Genomic DNA, 14,714 nt, shown 5'->3' with positions numbered 1-14,714 from the left:
CAGGTGTGCTACATGATGGCTGGAGGAGGTGAAACTCCTGAACTTTTTCCCCCATCGAAGAAAATGAAATCGCTGGTATGAGAATACTTCGGCTACAGAAAACCGACATGTAAAACATGTTTATGGGAGAGTGGCTGCCGAGGAGGCAATACCTCCAATATGATTTAGCATTTTCCAAATTTATAGGTTAGTAAACACTGTCATGAACGTTTCCCACCAGCTACGAGAGAGGTCCAGCGTGTTTAATGTGCCTAGCGGTGGTAAAACGTGTTTTTTTCTCTCTGGCAACTGTCTGTATTGAGAAAGACAGTGTATGTATAATGTAAATATGATACGAGTCATGCACACGTGCTTTTTATGGAAAATATTTCAATTATTTTTGTTCTGATGGTAATAATGTTGAGCTTGGCTGTGGGTTTAGGCTCATCTAAAGGACAGTATTTATTTTAATTTTATTTAGAATATTTCAGTGATTTTTTTTTTTTTTCAAATTTATTTTAACTTAACATTACACTTATGTTCAAATTTGCTATTATGTTTTTAAAAATAAAAATCCTGTTCAATGGATTCAAAAAAAATTTTTTTAAACCCAGATATCTCAAAGTAACACATTTTAGAGCTTTAATTGTTATACCGTGAAAATATTTTTGCTAAGGTTATCATTCCGTCAGAATCTCATACTGGCACATGCCTACTCTCAAAAAGTGATTGTGAGCTGTGCACATCATAATCCAAGTGCTTTTGTCCATGTAGTGTAATTTTAATGACAGTCCATGAGAAGAAGTGTACTTGACCACTAAAGGTGGAGATTTACATGACATCTTTGGAAAAAAAAAGTTTTTGTTTCTGCTGTACTGCTTTTCAAAGCTGCATGTGTTTCGCCAGTGACAACACACACTTCCCTGTGTATTATGTTTTGTGAACAACTCTCAGACAAACCTGGTGTCAACATGCATATTTGGATGTGAATACTTGATAATAACATACCTCGATCAGATGTTAAAGCAACACTTGGTAACTTTTCAGTTTTGATCGATTTTAGCGACACCGCTGGACAAAAGAGGTAATGTTTTGCCATAAGAAAGACTGTGTTTCCTTTGAGGACCAGAGCTGCGTTTCCCATGAGGACCAGCGCACCCCCGCACAGTGTCGTAAAATCATCACTCAATCAAAAATCAATCTCTTGGTCGCCTGCAGGTGGATTAAACAACATTTCTGTTTCCAGCGGCTGTTTGAAGGATGAATAGTAATAAGGTAATGAATCCAGTTAGCATGCTTCCATGGTTAGCAACCCTCCTCAAAGTTAATTAGTGCCGGTGAAAGCGATATAGAGCCCCTCAAGATATAAAAGAGGTGGCATTCAACTAGTTGTCGGTCTAAATATTATCACAATTTTGATGAAAATATTCATTAAAGGTTGAAAAGGTACCTAGTGTTGCTTTAATGGCAGGTGTAATATCGGTAAACTTTCTCAAGTTACAACCACGGGAAATAAACTGACCATGGAGACACAATTTGAACGATGTTGGGGAAAATATTATTTGATATATGTTGATTATGGGAATAATCATTCCCCCAACTTATAATACAACATAATAGGAGGCCTATCAGAGTAAAGTTATCTAAATGGTATGTCAGTGCATGTTATGAGCATGGTCAGGTGCTACGTGGGATGCCAGTGACCTGCATGCCGGTAGATCGGTAAGAGGTTGGTAGAAGGTTAGCGGGTTTACCTGGTCCAAGGTAGAGTACCTTGACTTGAGCGTGATGACCTCATCCAGGTGAGCCCTGAATTCTCTCCGTGAGGCCTGGGGGAAGCCATAGGATAGTCACTCACTTTCATGCCACAAATACAATCACGCACATAGACGAGCAGGGAACAAGCGAGCGACGCTGCAAAGTTCAACAAACAAGCTGCAGTTTTTCAAAAGTCACACACATACTGTATTATAATCCTCCATCAAAATCAGATCCAACTTGTTACTGGTTTTGAATACAACAAAAAATAACGGCAGACCAGTTGCCAACTATAAACTACCAAGGCGTCAAACTCATTTGGACATTGGACAAAAGGGCCTGTGCTTGTGAGAAAAAACAAACCTAAAAATAAAACTAGTGTATATTAGGGTTACTGAAAAAAAAATCCTATTTTTTTATTTTATTTCAGCCAACGTTGTACAACTCAGCATATTAGTAAAAATGATGTTTAGACAACATACCAATGTTTCAGTGGAGTACGGCAAGCCCTTTTAACATTTCAGTGACTGTATACGGTTTTATGAAAATGTACTATATCTGAACCTTTTGGAATTTCTCACATTTCTGCATAAAATCAACCATCAAATGTGATCTGAATGTTTCCAAAATCACACAGATGAAAAAACAGTGTTTGCTTCAACTAAAACCACCCAAACATTTAGAGGTTTTCATATTTTAATGGGGATAGTATGCAAACAATGACAGAAGGGGGAAAAATAAGTAAGTAAACCATCACATTTGATATTTTGTGGCCTGCACCTTTGGCAGTAATAACGCCAACCAGACGCTTCCTGTAGCTACAGTTCACTCTGGCACATCGATCAGGACTAACCTTGGCCCATTCTTCTCTACAAAACTGCTGTAGTTCACTCAGATTCCTGGGATGTCTGGCATGAATCTCTGTCTTTAGGTCACGTCACAGCATCTCAATGGGGTTCAAGTCTGGACTTTGACTTGGCCACTCCAGAACGTGTATTTTGTTCTTCTGAAACCATTCTGAAGTTAATTTACTTCAGTGTTCTGGATCATTGTGTTGTTGCAGCATCCATCCTATTTTTAGCGTCAACTGTCTGACAGACGGCCTTAAGTTTTCCTGAAAAACATCCTGATAAACTTTTGAATGCATTCTTCCATGAATGATTGCAAGTTGTCCAGACCCCGAGGTAGCAAAACAGCCCCAAATCATGATGCTCCCTCCACCATGCTTCATGGTGGGATGAGGTGTTGATGTTGGTGAGCTATTATTTTTTTTCCTCCACACATGACGTTGTGTATTCCTCCCAAACAATTCAACTTTGGTTTCATCAGTCCATGAAATATTTTGCCAAAACTTCTGTGGAGTGTCCACGTGCCTTTTTGCGAACATTAAACGAGCAACAATGTTTTTTTTTTTTTAGACAGCAGTGGCTTCCTCCGTGGAGTCCTCCCATGAACACCATTCTTGGCCATAGTTTTACATATAGTTGATGTGTGCACAGAGATATTGGGCTGTGCCAGTGATTTCTGTAAGTCTTTAGCAGACACTCATCCTTGGTAGATGGCCACTCCTTGGTGAAAAGCAACAGTACCAAAGTCTCTCCATTTGTAGACAACTTCTCTGACTGTTGACTGATGAACATCCAGGCTTTTAGAGATGGTTTGGTATCCTTTCTCAGCTTTATACAAATCAACAATCCTTGATAGCAGCTCTTCAGACAGCTCTTTTGACCGAGACATGATACACATCAGACAATGCTTCTCATCAAGACATTTCTCACCAAGTATGTGTTTTATAGTGGGCAGGGCAGCTTTAAACCACTCATCAGTGATTGGGCACACACCTGACTTAAATTGTTTGGAAAAAAATTGTTTCAATTGCTCTTTATGTCTCCTTAGGCAGAGGGTTCACTTACTTATCTGTGTGATTTTCACAAAGATCAGATCACTTTTGATGGTGATTTTACACAGATATGTGAGAAATTCCAAAAGATTCAGATAATTTTTCATACCACTCTATGTCAAAACTGTGATTTAGGTAACTGTAACTACATTCTACCCATCTACAATAGCAGACTTTTCAGATATTTACACCGCCATTTATCTTAGAACAAATTATTTTACAGATCATTACAATTCAGTTGCCGATATGTGTGATTTACTATACAAGTAGTCCCTGGGTTACGAAGTAACCGACTTAAGTGATTTCACCTTAACGACGCCTGTCTCGTCGTTTAAATTTTTTTTTTTTTTTTAAATTAATTGTTGACTTTTGTTTTGTAATGCATGCTTTTATTTTGGCGTAGGACCCGTAGAGCAGGTTGTTCTTCTACACATATAAGAAAGAGCGTAGCCGAGTGAAGAGGTGACCGCCTGTGCGCACATTTGTTGCTTGTGAAGCATCCAGAGGCGACGACTGTATATAACCCCTTTTGTATTGTTTAGTGTGCATATTCTATTGTGGTCGAATACTTGGGGCGAGTTTATGTGGTTGTTTTTGATGATGTGCAGACGCTAACTGATACATGCTAATCGTTTTTTATTGCATTTTCAGAAGCTTCTTGTAAACGCAAATTTGAACTGCTGTTATTGAAAATGAGACTGATTTAATTTAATTTTATTTTAGTTTCATTCTGCATGTGTTGATGTCATGAGCAGCTGAAACGAGTAAGCAAACCACACTGACGTCTGAGATCGTCATTTCGGAGCTAAGCTCGCTGTCTAGCTAGGACATAGCGCCAATGTCTTGACGAAGACAGTGCAATGACGTATAATACATGTTTTTGGATAGTTTCGTTTTTTTTTTTTTTTTTTTTAATTTAGAGGGTTTTAAGAGGTATTTAAAGGGTTAATTCCGATTTACGCAGAAATCTGGGTTATATCGCCAGCGCAGGAACGGAACTCATTCGTAAACCGGGGACTACCTATATTGTAGATATCGGTAATGAGAAAACCTGTACACATGAATAACAATAGTGATGTCCCCTGTCGTGGACAAAATGAAGATACTGCAATTTAGTTATGTCTAAGCAAAACTGACTTCAGGAAATCTATCTGTTGTTTTAACTGGTCGAAATAAAATTACAGATATATTGAATGAACTTTTTTTTACTCTATATATAATTACTACATGTCTAAAGGCCAGTACATTTTTAAATCCAGATATGACAGAATTTAGCTTTGTTTTACAATATGCAACAATTAGGAACGTTCAAAAGGATTTGTATATTTTAATATTAACAGGGCATTATATCTTTTAGTTGCCAGTGGTCCATAATTTTAAAACGTAATGGAAAATGCCTTTGTAAGCTATTCAAGGGTTGAAAATGGCAATCCTGGAGTGGATTACCTCCATCCTATTTCCTATAATGTAACGAGTTTCAAAATCTGAAGAAATTCGAAGTAAGCAAGCATACTATGTAATTTTGTTTCATATGGTGGGATATGATGAAGCATGGCCCAACCCATACACAGAACTACTTTTTATCGATCAAAAAATAGTATTTTCAAAAAGACAGATGCTTTTGGCAACATAATATACAATACACCTGTACATGAAAAATACAGTTTATTATGGGCTTTTTTCAGTGTTTTTGTCCATTAAGCCAATTGTGGCATCACTAATCATTGTTTATATCTTAAAACATACTGCCTATAATGACTAAGTAATTAAATAAAACAAAAAAAAGTTGTATCCAGAAACTCATTATTGCGCTTCTCAAGAAAATCAATGCATTGTGATACCAGATTGAACAAGTGCTAGCGCGGTCATGCCTTTATCAGATACGGATCACAAACACTGGGCCTCGGGCCAGAGTAATGTGCACAGATGAGCTGCTAAATGCTTCCAACATTAGCACCAAGCTGCTCTTCAGCTTTCGAAAAGCAGAATGCGCATGTATGAGAAAGGCACTTTGTGCAAGCGATATTCAACATTTAAACATCATTCAACCGCATTCTAGAGTTGGGGATATGCTGTGATTTGATGTACAGGGAGTCCTTGGTTTATGATGGCATTAGTCTCCTATGATGGTGACGTAACCTGAATCCATACACACTGTAGTGTATCAGTAATCTATACTGATGGACAGTCAGTTGTTTTTTCCTGCAATTGTGCCTATTTGTTCCCCACATCCTATTTGCATTATTTTCATTGCTATTCTTTTGTCTTTACTTCTTTGAATACGGGTAAATTATGGTGGATTTTATTTATTAAGTCACACAAATCCAAACCGAAGTACTAAAAAAATATATATATTAAAAAAATAGGCATAGATCTAATAGAGTGTATACTTTCTTATGTCATGTCACTGATCATAGAACACTGATTTCCATCCTCCCCCTCGGTTTCATCTTCCGCAAACACAACATTCACTTCCACTGCTACGCGGATGACACCTAACTCTACATTTGCTCAAAACCAACCTCTTCCCTTTCACCCTCCTCCCTCACCCTTTGTTTAGAAGACATAAACTCTTGGTTCTCCACCAACTTCCTCCTCCTCCTCAATAGCTCAAAATCAGAAGTCCTCCTTGTAGGCAACAACGCCATGCTCTCTAATGACAATAACTTCTCAATTACCATCAACCATGTACCGATCTCTCCCTCTAGAGCAGTGGTTCTTAACCTTGCTAAGGATACTGAACCCCACAAGTTTCACATGTGCATTCACTGAACCCTTTGGAATTAAACAAAAAAGCATTTTTTTCCCCTAAACTGATTTCAAAACTGATTTAGCTAAGCTATAGCAAGCTAATATCCAATTCCCATTCAAATTACTTCAAAGTTCAAAGATACAGTTGTGGTCAAAAGTTTACATACACTTGTGAAGAACATAATGTCATGGCTCTCTTGAGTTTCCAGTTATTTCTACAACTCTGATTTTTCTCCGATAGAGTGATTGGAACAGATACTTCTTTGTCACAAAAAACATTCATGAAGTTTGGTTCTTTTATGACTTTATTATGGGTTAACAGAAAAAGTGATCAAATCTGCTGGGTCAAAAATATACATACATGGATCTGAAAAAGCGAATCATTGACTTGAACAAGTCAGGAAAGTCACTTAGAGCCATTTCAAAGCAGCTGCAGGTCCCAAGAGCAACAGTGCAAACAATTGTTTGTAAGTATAAAGTGCATGGCACTGTTTTGTCACTGCCACGATCAGGAAGAAAATGCAAGCTATCACCTGCTGCTGAGAGAAAATTGGTCAGGAGGGTGAAGATTCAACCGAGAATCACCAAAAAGCAGATCTGCCAAGAATTAGAAGCTGCTGGAACACAGGTGTCAGTGTCCACAGTCAAGCGTGTTTTGCATCTCCATGGACTGAGAGGCTGCCGTGCAAGAAGGAAGCCCTTGCTCCAAAAGTTTGCTGCTGATCACATAAACAAAGATAAGACCTTCTGGAGGAAAGTTCTGTGGTCAGACGAAACAAAAATCGAGCTGTTTGGCCACAATGCCCAGCAATATGTTTGGAGGAGAAAAGGTGAGGCCTTTAACCCCAAGTACACCATGCCTACCATCAAGCACGGTGGTGGTAGTATTATGCTGTGGGCTGTTTTGCTGCCAATGGAACTGGTGCTTCACAGAGAGTAAATGGGATAATGAAGAAGGAGGATTACTTTCAAATTCTTCAAGATAACGTAACGTCATCAGCCCGAAGATTGGGTCTTGGGCGCAGTTGGGTGTTCCAACAGGACAATGACCCCAAACACACATTGAAAGTGGTCATGAAATGGCTAAATCAGGCTAGAATTAAGGTTTTCGAATGGCCTTCCCAAAGTCCTGACTTATACCCCATTGAGAACTTATGGACAATGCTGAAGAAACAAGTCCATGTCAGAAAGCCATCAAATTTAACTGAACTGCACCAATTCTGTCAAGAGGAGTGGTCAAAGATTCAACCAGAAGCTTGCCAGAAGCTTGTGGATGGCTACCAAAAGCGCCTAATTGAAGTGAAAATGGCCAAGGGACATGTTACCAAATATTAGTATATTTTTGACCCAGCAGATTTGATCACTTTTTTCTGTTCACCCATAATAAAGTCATAAAAGAACCAAACTTCATGAATGTTTTTTGTGACAAAGAAGTATCTGTTCCAATCACTCTATCAGAGAAAAATCAGAGTTGTAGAAATAACTGGAAACTCAAGAGAGCCATGACATTATGTTCTTCACAAGTGTATGTAAACTTTTGACCACAACTGTACAATATAGATATTTGTGCCGTTTGCTGTTGATTTTCACTTTGCAAACTGATTTTTGTTGTTGTCATTTCTACATTCTCATTTTAGTGTTGCATTCCTACATCACATATTATATTTATAGTGTAAAATATGACGCAAATATTTTGCTTTTTTTCATATACTTGTACCAAGTACGGGTCAACCTTCCACTGAGAAAACCAGTTAAAGAAATGGAGTTACATTAGCTTGTAAATTGGGGGCAAACCACTCCAAAACTTAGTCTAAAACGACACTTTGCTGTTAGTCAGTGAATAAAAATAGGGCCCTTTGTGTTTTAACCCTCACCGAACCCCTTGCACTTACTCACCGAACCCCTCGGGTTCGATCAAACCAAGGTTAAGAACCACTGCTCTAGAGAGAGTCTGAGTGTCATCCTCGACAGCACCCTCTCCTTCCGCTCCCATATCAACGACATCACCAGATCAGCTAACTTCCACCTTCGCAATATTTCTCGCTTCCCCCCTTCTCTCACCCGCCAGACCGCTTCCACTCTTGTCTGTAGTCTAGTCACTTCCCGGCTCGATTACTGTGACTCATGGCTCTTCGGTCTCCCAAATAAGTCCCCCCAGAAACTGAAGCTCCTCCAAAACTCAGCAGCACACCTCATCACTCGGACCCCCACCACTCACCAAATCACCCCCATCCTCCGTCAACTTCACTGGCTCCCAGTCAAACAAGAATCAACTACAAGATCCTTGTCCTTATCTTTAAAGCACTCCATGGCCTAGCCCCTCCTACTTATGTAATCTCCTCTGTATAAACCGCCTCACCCCGTTCACTTCGCTCCTACTCTATCCTCCACCTTTCGATCCCCCGTGTCCGTCTCGCCAACTTCGGTTCCAGAGCTTTTAGTCACTGTGCCCCCCAGCTCTGGAACTCCCTACCTCTCGATCTTCGCAATATATCTACCCTCTCACTTTTCAAATCCAGACTCAAAACACACCTGTTTACTTTTTCTTACCCACCTTATCTTGGTTTTATCTTGACCTCTAGAAAGCACTCTAGAAATAAAATGTACTATTATTATTATTATCACGTAGTCTGACATCACTGCACAAACTAGTTCTTTAAGAGGCATTTTTAACCTTGAAATTTTGAGTGTTGGGACTACCATAAACCAAGGACACCCTGACTGTTTAGTTAGAAGCTGTGATAGAGTGGAGAGCAACGCAAGTTAGATTGCACCAGAAAGCGGCCACAAAGAGATTTTACGTTGTCTAAACGCACAAAGACAAGAAGAGGAACATTCACAATTATGGGACATAAATAAACGAGCAGGGCAGCACATATAATTGAGGACAAAGGAAGGGAGGAATTCATGCCAAGCAGATGTGATCTTGGAGAAGGAGATAAGAGATTATGAAGTCCCGTAACGATGCATCCGAACACATGCAGGAGTACCTCAGCAATGCTTAGGGTGGATGAACAAGAGGGGAGCCGCGCCTGGTGCGACACAAAAAAGGAAGGGGGAGAAGAGAAAGAGGGTTAACAGACTCAAAGCTGGGTTTAGCAGGTGAGGACAGAGGCAGACAGAGACTGACGACAGCACCCTCCTTTCTTTTAGGAGGGGGATGAACAGTCTCTGTGTAACTGTCTCAGATAGGCAAAGGTGGGACAGACAGGACAGGACAGGAGATAGGATAGAGGAGGTCAGGTCAGAACAGCAGGTAGGAGCTGAATGAGGGTTGTTTTGCAAAAAGAATCCCACCATATGTTGTACAATTTAGGCCACTATACAAGATTCATAAAACCTTTACAAGATCAGAGCACAATTGCAGTTTGTAGCTTCGCAGTTGCTAAGTAGTACCGATCAATTCAGTTCAGCATCACTTCAGTGTTTTCTTGGCCTCATACAATGTCAAAATGTGAACAACATGATGAAGAGTGTTTGATTCCTAAATAGTCAACCAATACTCATAGATGACACACTTGCTGTGAATTTTCTCTCATCTTGTAAGGGGCCGTTTACATGGTGACTCTCCGAGAAGATGAAAAATGTTCATGTTTACATCTATATGGGCCCTTCTCCATTCGAACAATGTTGGAATTCCGCATGAAAACGATGTAGTATTCATGCCATGCCCTAGGGGGCAGTGCAGATTTACAAGGCGACAGCGAATGATGCACCTTGACCCTACCAAAGTTCCTCAGCCAGGAAAAAAATATGCCCGCCCACTCGAAGCGATGGCATTTTTCTTTTGTTCAAAAAGGCACATAAATGGAAGCATTCAACATATTTAATTTAAAAATATTATTAAACAGTAAATTAAAGCCGACATTCCATCATATTTGCTATTTTTAATGTTTAGTAGCACCGCTGTGCACACCCAATGTGACGTGTACGAGTGCTGACGTTATCGGCGCGGTGTCGCGCCGTGGGAGCCTTTGATATGCATGCGCAGATAGCCCCCTTCAATCGAATTCTTCCACTTTGGAGGCAGGATTCAGAATTTTTCGTCTTCGCCGACACCATATGCACGCGAGGCAACTCCGCAACACAATCATTGCGTCTTCGTGTCGCAGAGTCGCCATGTAAACTGCCCCTAGTCAACAGCAAGTTGTACTGAAACACTGAAAAGTTAGCCGTTAGAGTGCAGGTAAGCCTATCACCGGTAAAGGTGGAGTGTAGTTTCTGTTATGTACTTCCTCAGTCGAAGTATATTTACCGAGACTTGAGGGGAACAACACTTCTTTATTCAGTGTGCTTCTCATCACATACGCACACGACTCATCAGAGAGGTTCCTTTTTACTGTAAAACCACACCCACAGTGAGTGCACAACTATGGCAACAGCAGTGTGACATAAATATGTTACAGTTTCATCTCGTAGTTTTACCTGGAAGCTGTATGTCCTGTTCTGTAAAATTGGCTGACGACCAACGAAACTATTCACATTTTGCTAGCGCTAGCTTTGAATTGAATAGTTTGAGTGGTTTCAAACAATGGCAAAACGTGAGAGGAATATCTCTGTTAAATTAATTTATTGTAAAATGTAGCATTGAGTGGGAAATTGAGAGTGTATGGAATGTGGCGAATAGTAACCTGAATGTCCAGAGTTTATTAATATGTGAGCAACTGAATTGTGTGAATACTAGTACTTGTAAGTGTTAAAGCAATTCCACTTGAAACAGAAGGATTCACGTCAATGTTTTTTTTCTTGAGGAAAACCTGGAATTGTTGAGTAGCTGTGAATTTTCTATAGTACTTTATATTCCTCTATATTTGTAGACCAAAGATTTTAAGTCATCACTTTATGTTATCTACCCTTTCTAAAGAAAATGTGCAACATTTCTGTGCTGATGAAACCCACATATGGTTCTGTATAAATATTGCTGGAAAGCTCACTCATAACACCATTTTGTGACAGACTGTGCGTTGGCGACAGGTGCTAAGCCACATTTAAACACGGCTTCTGCAAGACATCTGCTTGCCTCATAAAGCACCTTCCTCAAAACCTGGCACATTCTTGGCACATCTGTAATATCAGATCTATTTCTTCCAAAATAATAGCAGGCACAGACAGCAAGCTCATTTTGGATTATTACTTAATTAATTAAATTAAAACTAAAGCCGTCATTATGACACAGTAGCGTTTTAGATTATATAACAAATGGCTTTAATAAAATTACACTGTCAAAGAGATAAGAATCTCTGCCTCCGAATTAAAATGCTGTGAATTGTTAAGTGGCACCATCAAGCTCAGATAAAATGAAACATGGAAAATCGTTATAATGTCAGGAATTAACTCAGACAGAAAACTATGAATATTCATACATAAAAAACTGTGGATGATTTTACACAAGATCTTATTTTGAGCTGGTTTTCCATATCTTACAAGAGTGTTTAAAAAACAAAAAACAATTAATAGGGTAGATGTCTCTTCCATTCAAATAAGCACAATTCACAACAATGGAAAAAAAAAAAAAAAAATCACGAATATTACACATTTACACGGATTAAAAAAAAAAAATCGACTAAATTTCTAAAATCGAAAATAGTGGGTAAAACGGTGCCTACTTGTCCTGATGGAACATATGCAGCTGTATACAATCTCTTGGGAGAAATGGAGGATTGTGTGCCTGTCAAAGCTCCCGTCGAGGTTGGTGAAAACACCTCAATAACTGGAATCAGTATATCAGGTACAGTGCTGAAACGATTAATCGATTAACTCGAGTAATTCGATGAGAAAAATAAAGCTTTCAATCAAATATGTGTTTGAATGATTTGCTAAGAGCATTGCTATGAAAAAAAAAAAGTTAGCACTTAACATTTATAGCATTACATCATTTAAGCTAGCGAACTTTTGCTATGCAAGTTAGCCAATTCTCTTGTTGTACTTAGATCCTCAAACATTTATATTTTTTCCCCTTGAGGCTAAGCTCAGGAATTTTAATTTATTTTTAAATGAAAGTGCAATTCTGCATAGTTTGAAAAAACACTCGAAATACGAAGATTTATGACAGCGCCGCAGTTTCTTTGACGGACACGTGGCGGATTTTTGTGTGTGAGAGAAATCAACATGGGTTCCAAGAATGTTAGTGCAGGTGGTGAAAAAAAAGGAAAAGGGTGAGGCTTACCACTGAAATGAAGATGGAAATGATGGAAAAATATGAGCGTGGTGCCAGCGTCTGTGAACTGGCTCAACAATATGGCCATAGAATTAGGGCTGTCCCAAACGACTAATTTTCTCCCGATTAGTCAGCCGACTATTTTTACGATTAGTCGACTAATCTAATAATTATTTATTTATTTATTTTATTTTTTTAACTAATTTAGCAATGAAATTTTTGTTGACGCTTATCAATTAAAAAAAAACATTGGAACACTCAAATCATTTATTAAAGTACGCATAAACACGTAAATAACAATAATAAATCACAAATAAACAATGAGTTCAAATGCTGATAGAATTAACTAGTGTAGCATCCCGATTGAAAAGATGGTCTCTTAAACTGATGGTTTACAACTTTTATTCCATCCTTGATGTAAACACACCGTAAGCGCTACGGCGCACACAAATAAAGCAACACAATTAGAAATTAACAAAAACTTTTCACATTTTTCCTTTTAAACCTTATTTATATATCAATGAATTGCCTATATGAATTGCCTTTACCTTATTACCTTATCATTGACAATCTCTCCCTTGAGTGCAATCACTGTATATACTGTATATATTTATGACCTTTTAACCTTATATAATTTTCTATACCATAAAATAAACCATAACATGAAATAAACCTTTCAATTAGCATTAAGAACAATACTAATAGCACTTATAGGCCCATTGTCAATGAAACATTATTATTTAGTAAGGCGACAGCACCCTCTGGTGTACAAAAAATGAAAAAAAAAAAAAAAAAAAACTTACAAACTGCGTGAAGGCGCTTGAGGCGTTTATTCACGGCCGACGTGCAGCTAAGCTTTGCACTGAAGAGACAGGACAGAAGAGTGTACTCTCCTTTGTTTCTTTGAAATAAGTCAATGTTTTGGACACTCTGGTGCGCTTTTTTTGGCTTTGTGCCGCTTTCCCTGCTTGCAAACAGAGCATCCGACATTCTAACTTTCCACGCATATATTTTTTTAACCCTTCATTTACCGTCGACGGCATGTTGTGCTCGTCGACGGATTTACGTCATCGATGACGTCGACTACGTCGACTAGTCAGGACAGCTCTACATAGAATGTCTACGATCTTGAAGGTCTTCCTCCTCCCTTCGTTCTTCAGTCTTTATGAGTTAAGGTGACAATTATTATTATTGTAACATTGCCCCCCCAAAAAAATATTTCAGAACTTGTGCAACACAACATGCCTACTGTCCGCCGCAGCTGAACATGAAAAGTCAAAGTAAAAAGTCCTCTCTCACTCAGTCAAGTCAGCCACTCAGTGAGTTCAGGTATACCACGCAAAACACATCCGCCTCATTAGAACCCGATTCGTTACATTATTACGGGTATTATTATTATTCTTCCGATTTTTATTCATAATTTATTTGTTTTGCTCTCTGTAATTGCTATTTACAATAGTATCAGCAGCATTTATTAAGGATGTTGTGTAGGTTTTCGGATTGTTGAGCGAATTAATGGAATTATAATGTATTCATATGGGAAAATCCTGCACAACATACGACCATTTCGACTTATAAACAAGGTCCTGAAATGAATTAACTTCATATGTAGAGGTACCACCATACCTGTCAAGTTGTACGTTTTCGGCGTAATTTGTACAAGTGAGCACTGATTTTTGTACGTTGTACGCACAAAAATTACAGCGTATGATTTTTAACGTACGCTGTACGTTAAAAATCTGTACGTTTTTCGTGCATTATGTTTTTTTTTCTCCGTTCGGATTTTGTCACCGTTTCGGCAACGAGACAATGTGCGTTACTACGTTGGTTGAATGACGCGAAAAAAAGTCGGACACACTGACAGCGAAGTGTTTGTTGTGACGCTGTTGCAAATGCGATGCTAGGCTAGGTGGCTCCAATATTACCTGACTGTAGCCGACAGCTTACAATCTACGCCTAGATATCAAATGCTTATACAACTCCATGTGAAATGACAGACGGCGGCTTTAATAAACAGCCGCCATTTTGAAGCAGTAGACTTCTCAGAAAGGCTCGGTTGTAGTGAACCCTCCTAGCGAACTTAAGTAACGCTTTATCTAAAATACTCCTAAATCGGCAAAATCTTGACTTCATCATTTAAAGATATTAAATGATGAAACAGTTTTAAAA

General features: G+C 38.8%; 1 protein-coding gene across 8 annotated transcripts in view; it reads right to left on the bottom strand.

Annotated features, from left to right (window-relative positions):
* Positions 1 to 14,714, bottom strand: part of gphnb (gephyrin b) — a 213,056-nt gene that overhangs the window by 54,007 nt on the left and 144,335 nt on the right. For 6 of the 8 annotated variants that reach the window (XM_057822148.1, XM_057822150.1, XM_057822151.1 and 3 more), the window contains exons 9-10: positions 9,379 to 9,420; positions 1,734 to 1,808 (exon numbers count right to left, since the gene is read on the bottom strand). The exons of the other annotated variants lie outside the window; for them this stretch is intronic. In XM_057822148.1, coding sequence (XP_057678131.1) covers positions 1,734 to 1,808; positions 9,379 to 9,420 — 117 coding nt within the window. The remainder of the gene's footprint in view (positions 1 to 1,733; positions 1,809 to 9,378; positions 9,421 to 14,714) is intronic. 8 annotated transcript variants of the gene reach the window in all.

Source organism: Corythoichthys intestinalis, chromosome 19 (genome assembly GCF_030265065.1).
Source record: "Corythoichthys intestinalis isolate RoL2023-P3 chromosome 19, ASM3026506v1, whole genome shotgun sequence".
NCBI lineage: Eukaryota > Metazoa > Chordata > Actinopteri > Syngnathiformes > Syngnathidae > Corythoichthys > Corythoichthys intestinalis.
This window is presented reverse-complemented; position numbering and strand designations above follow the sequence as displayed.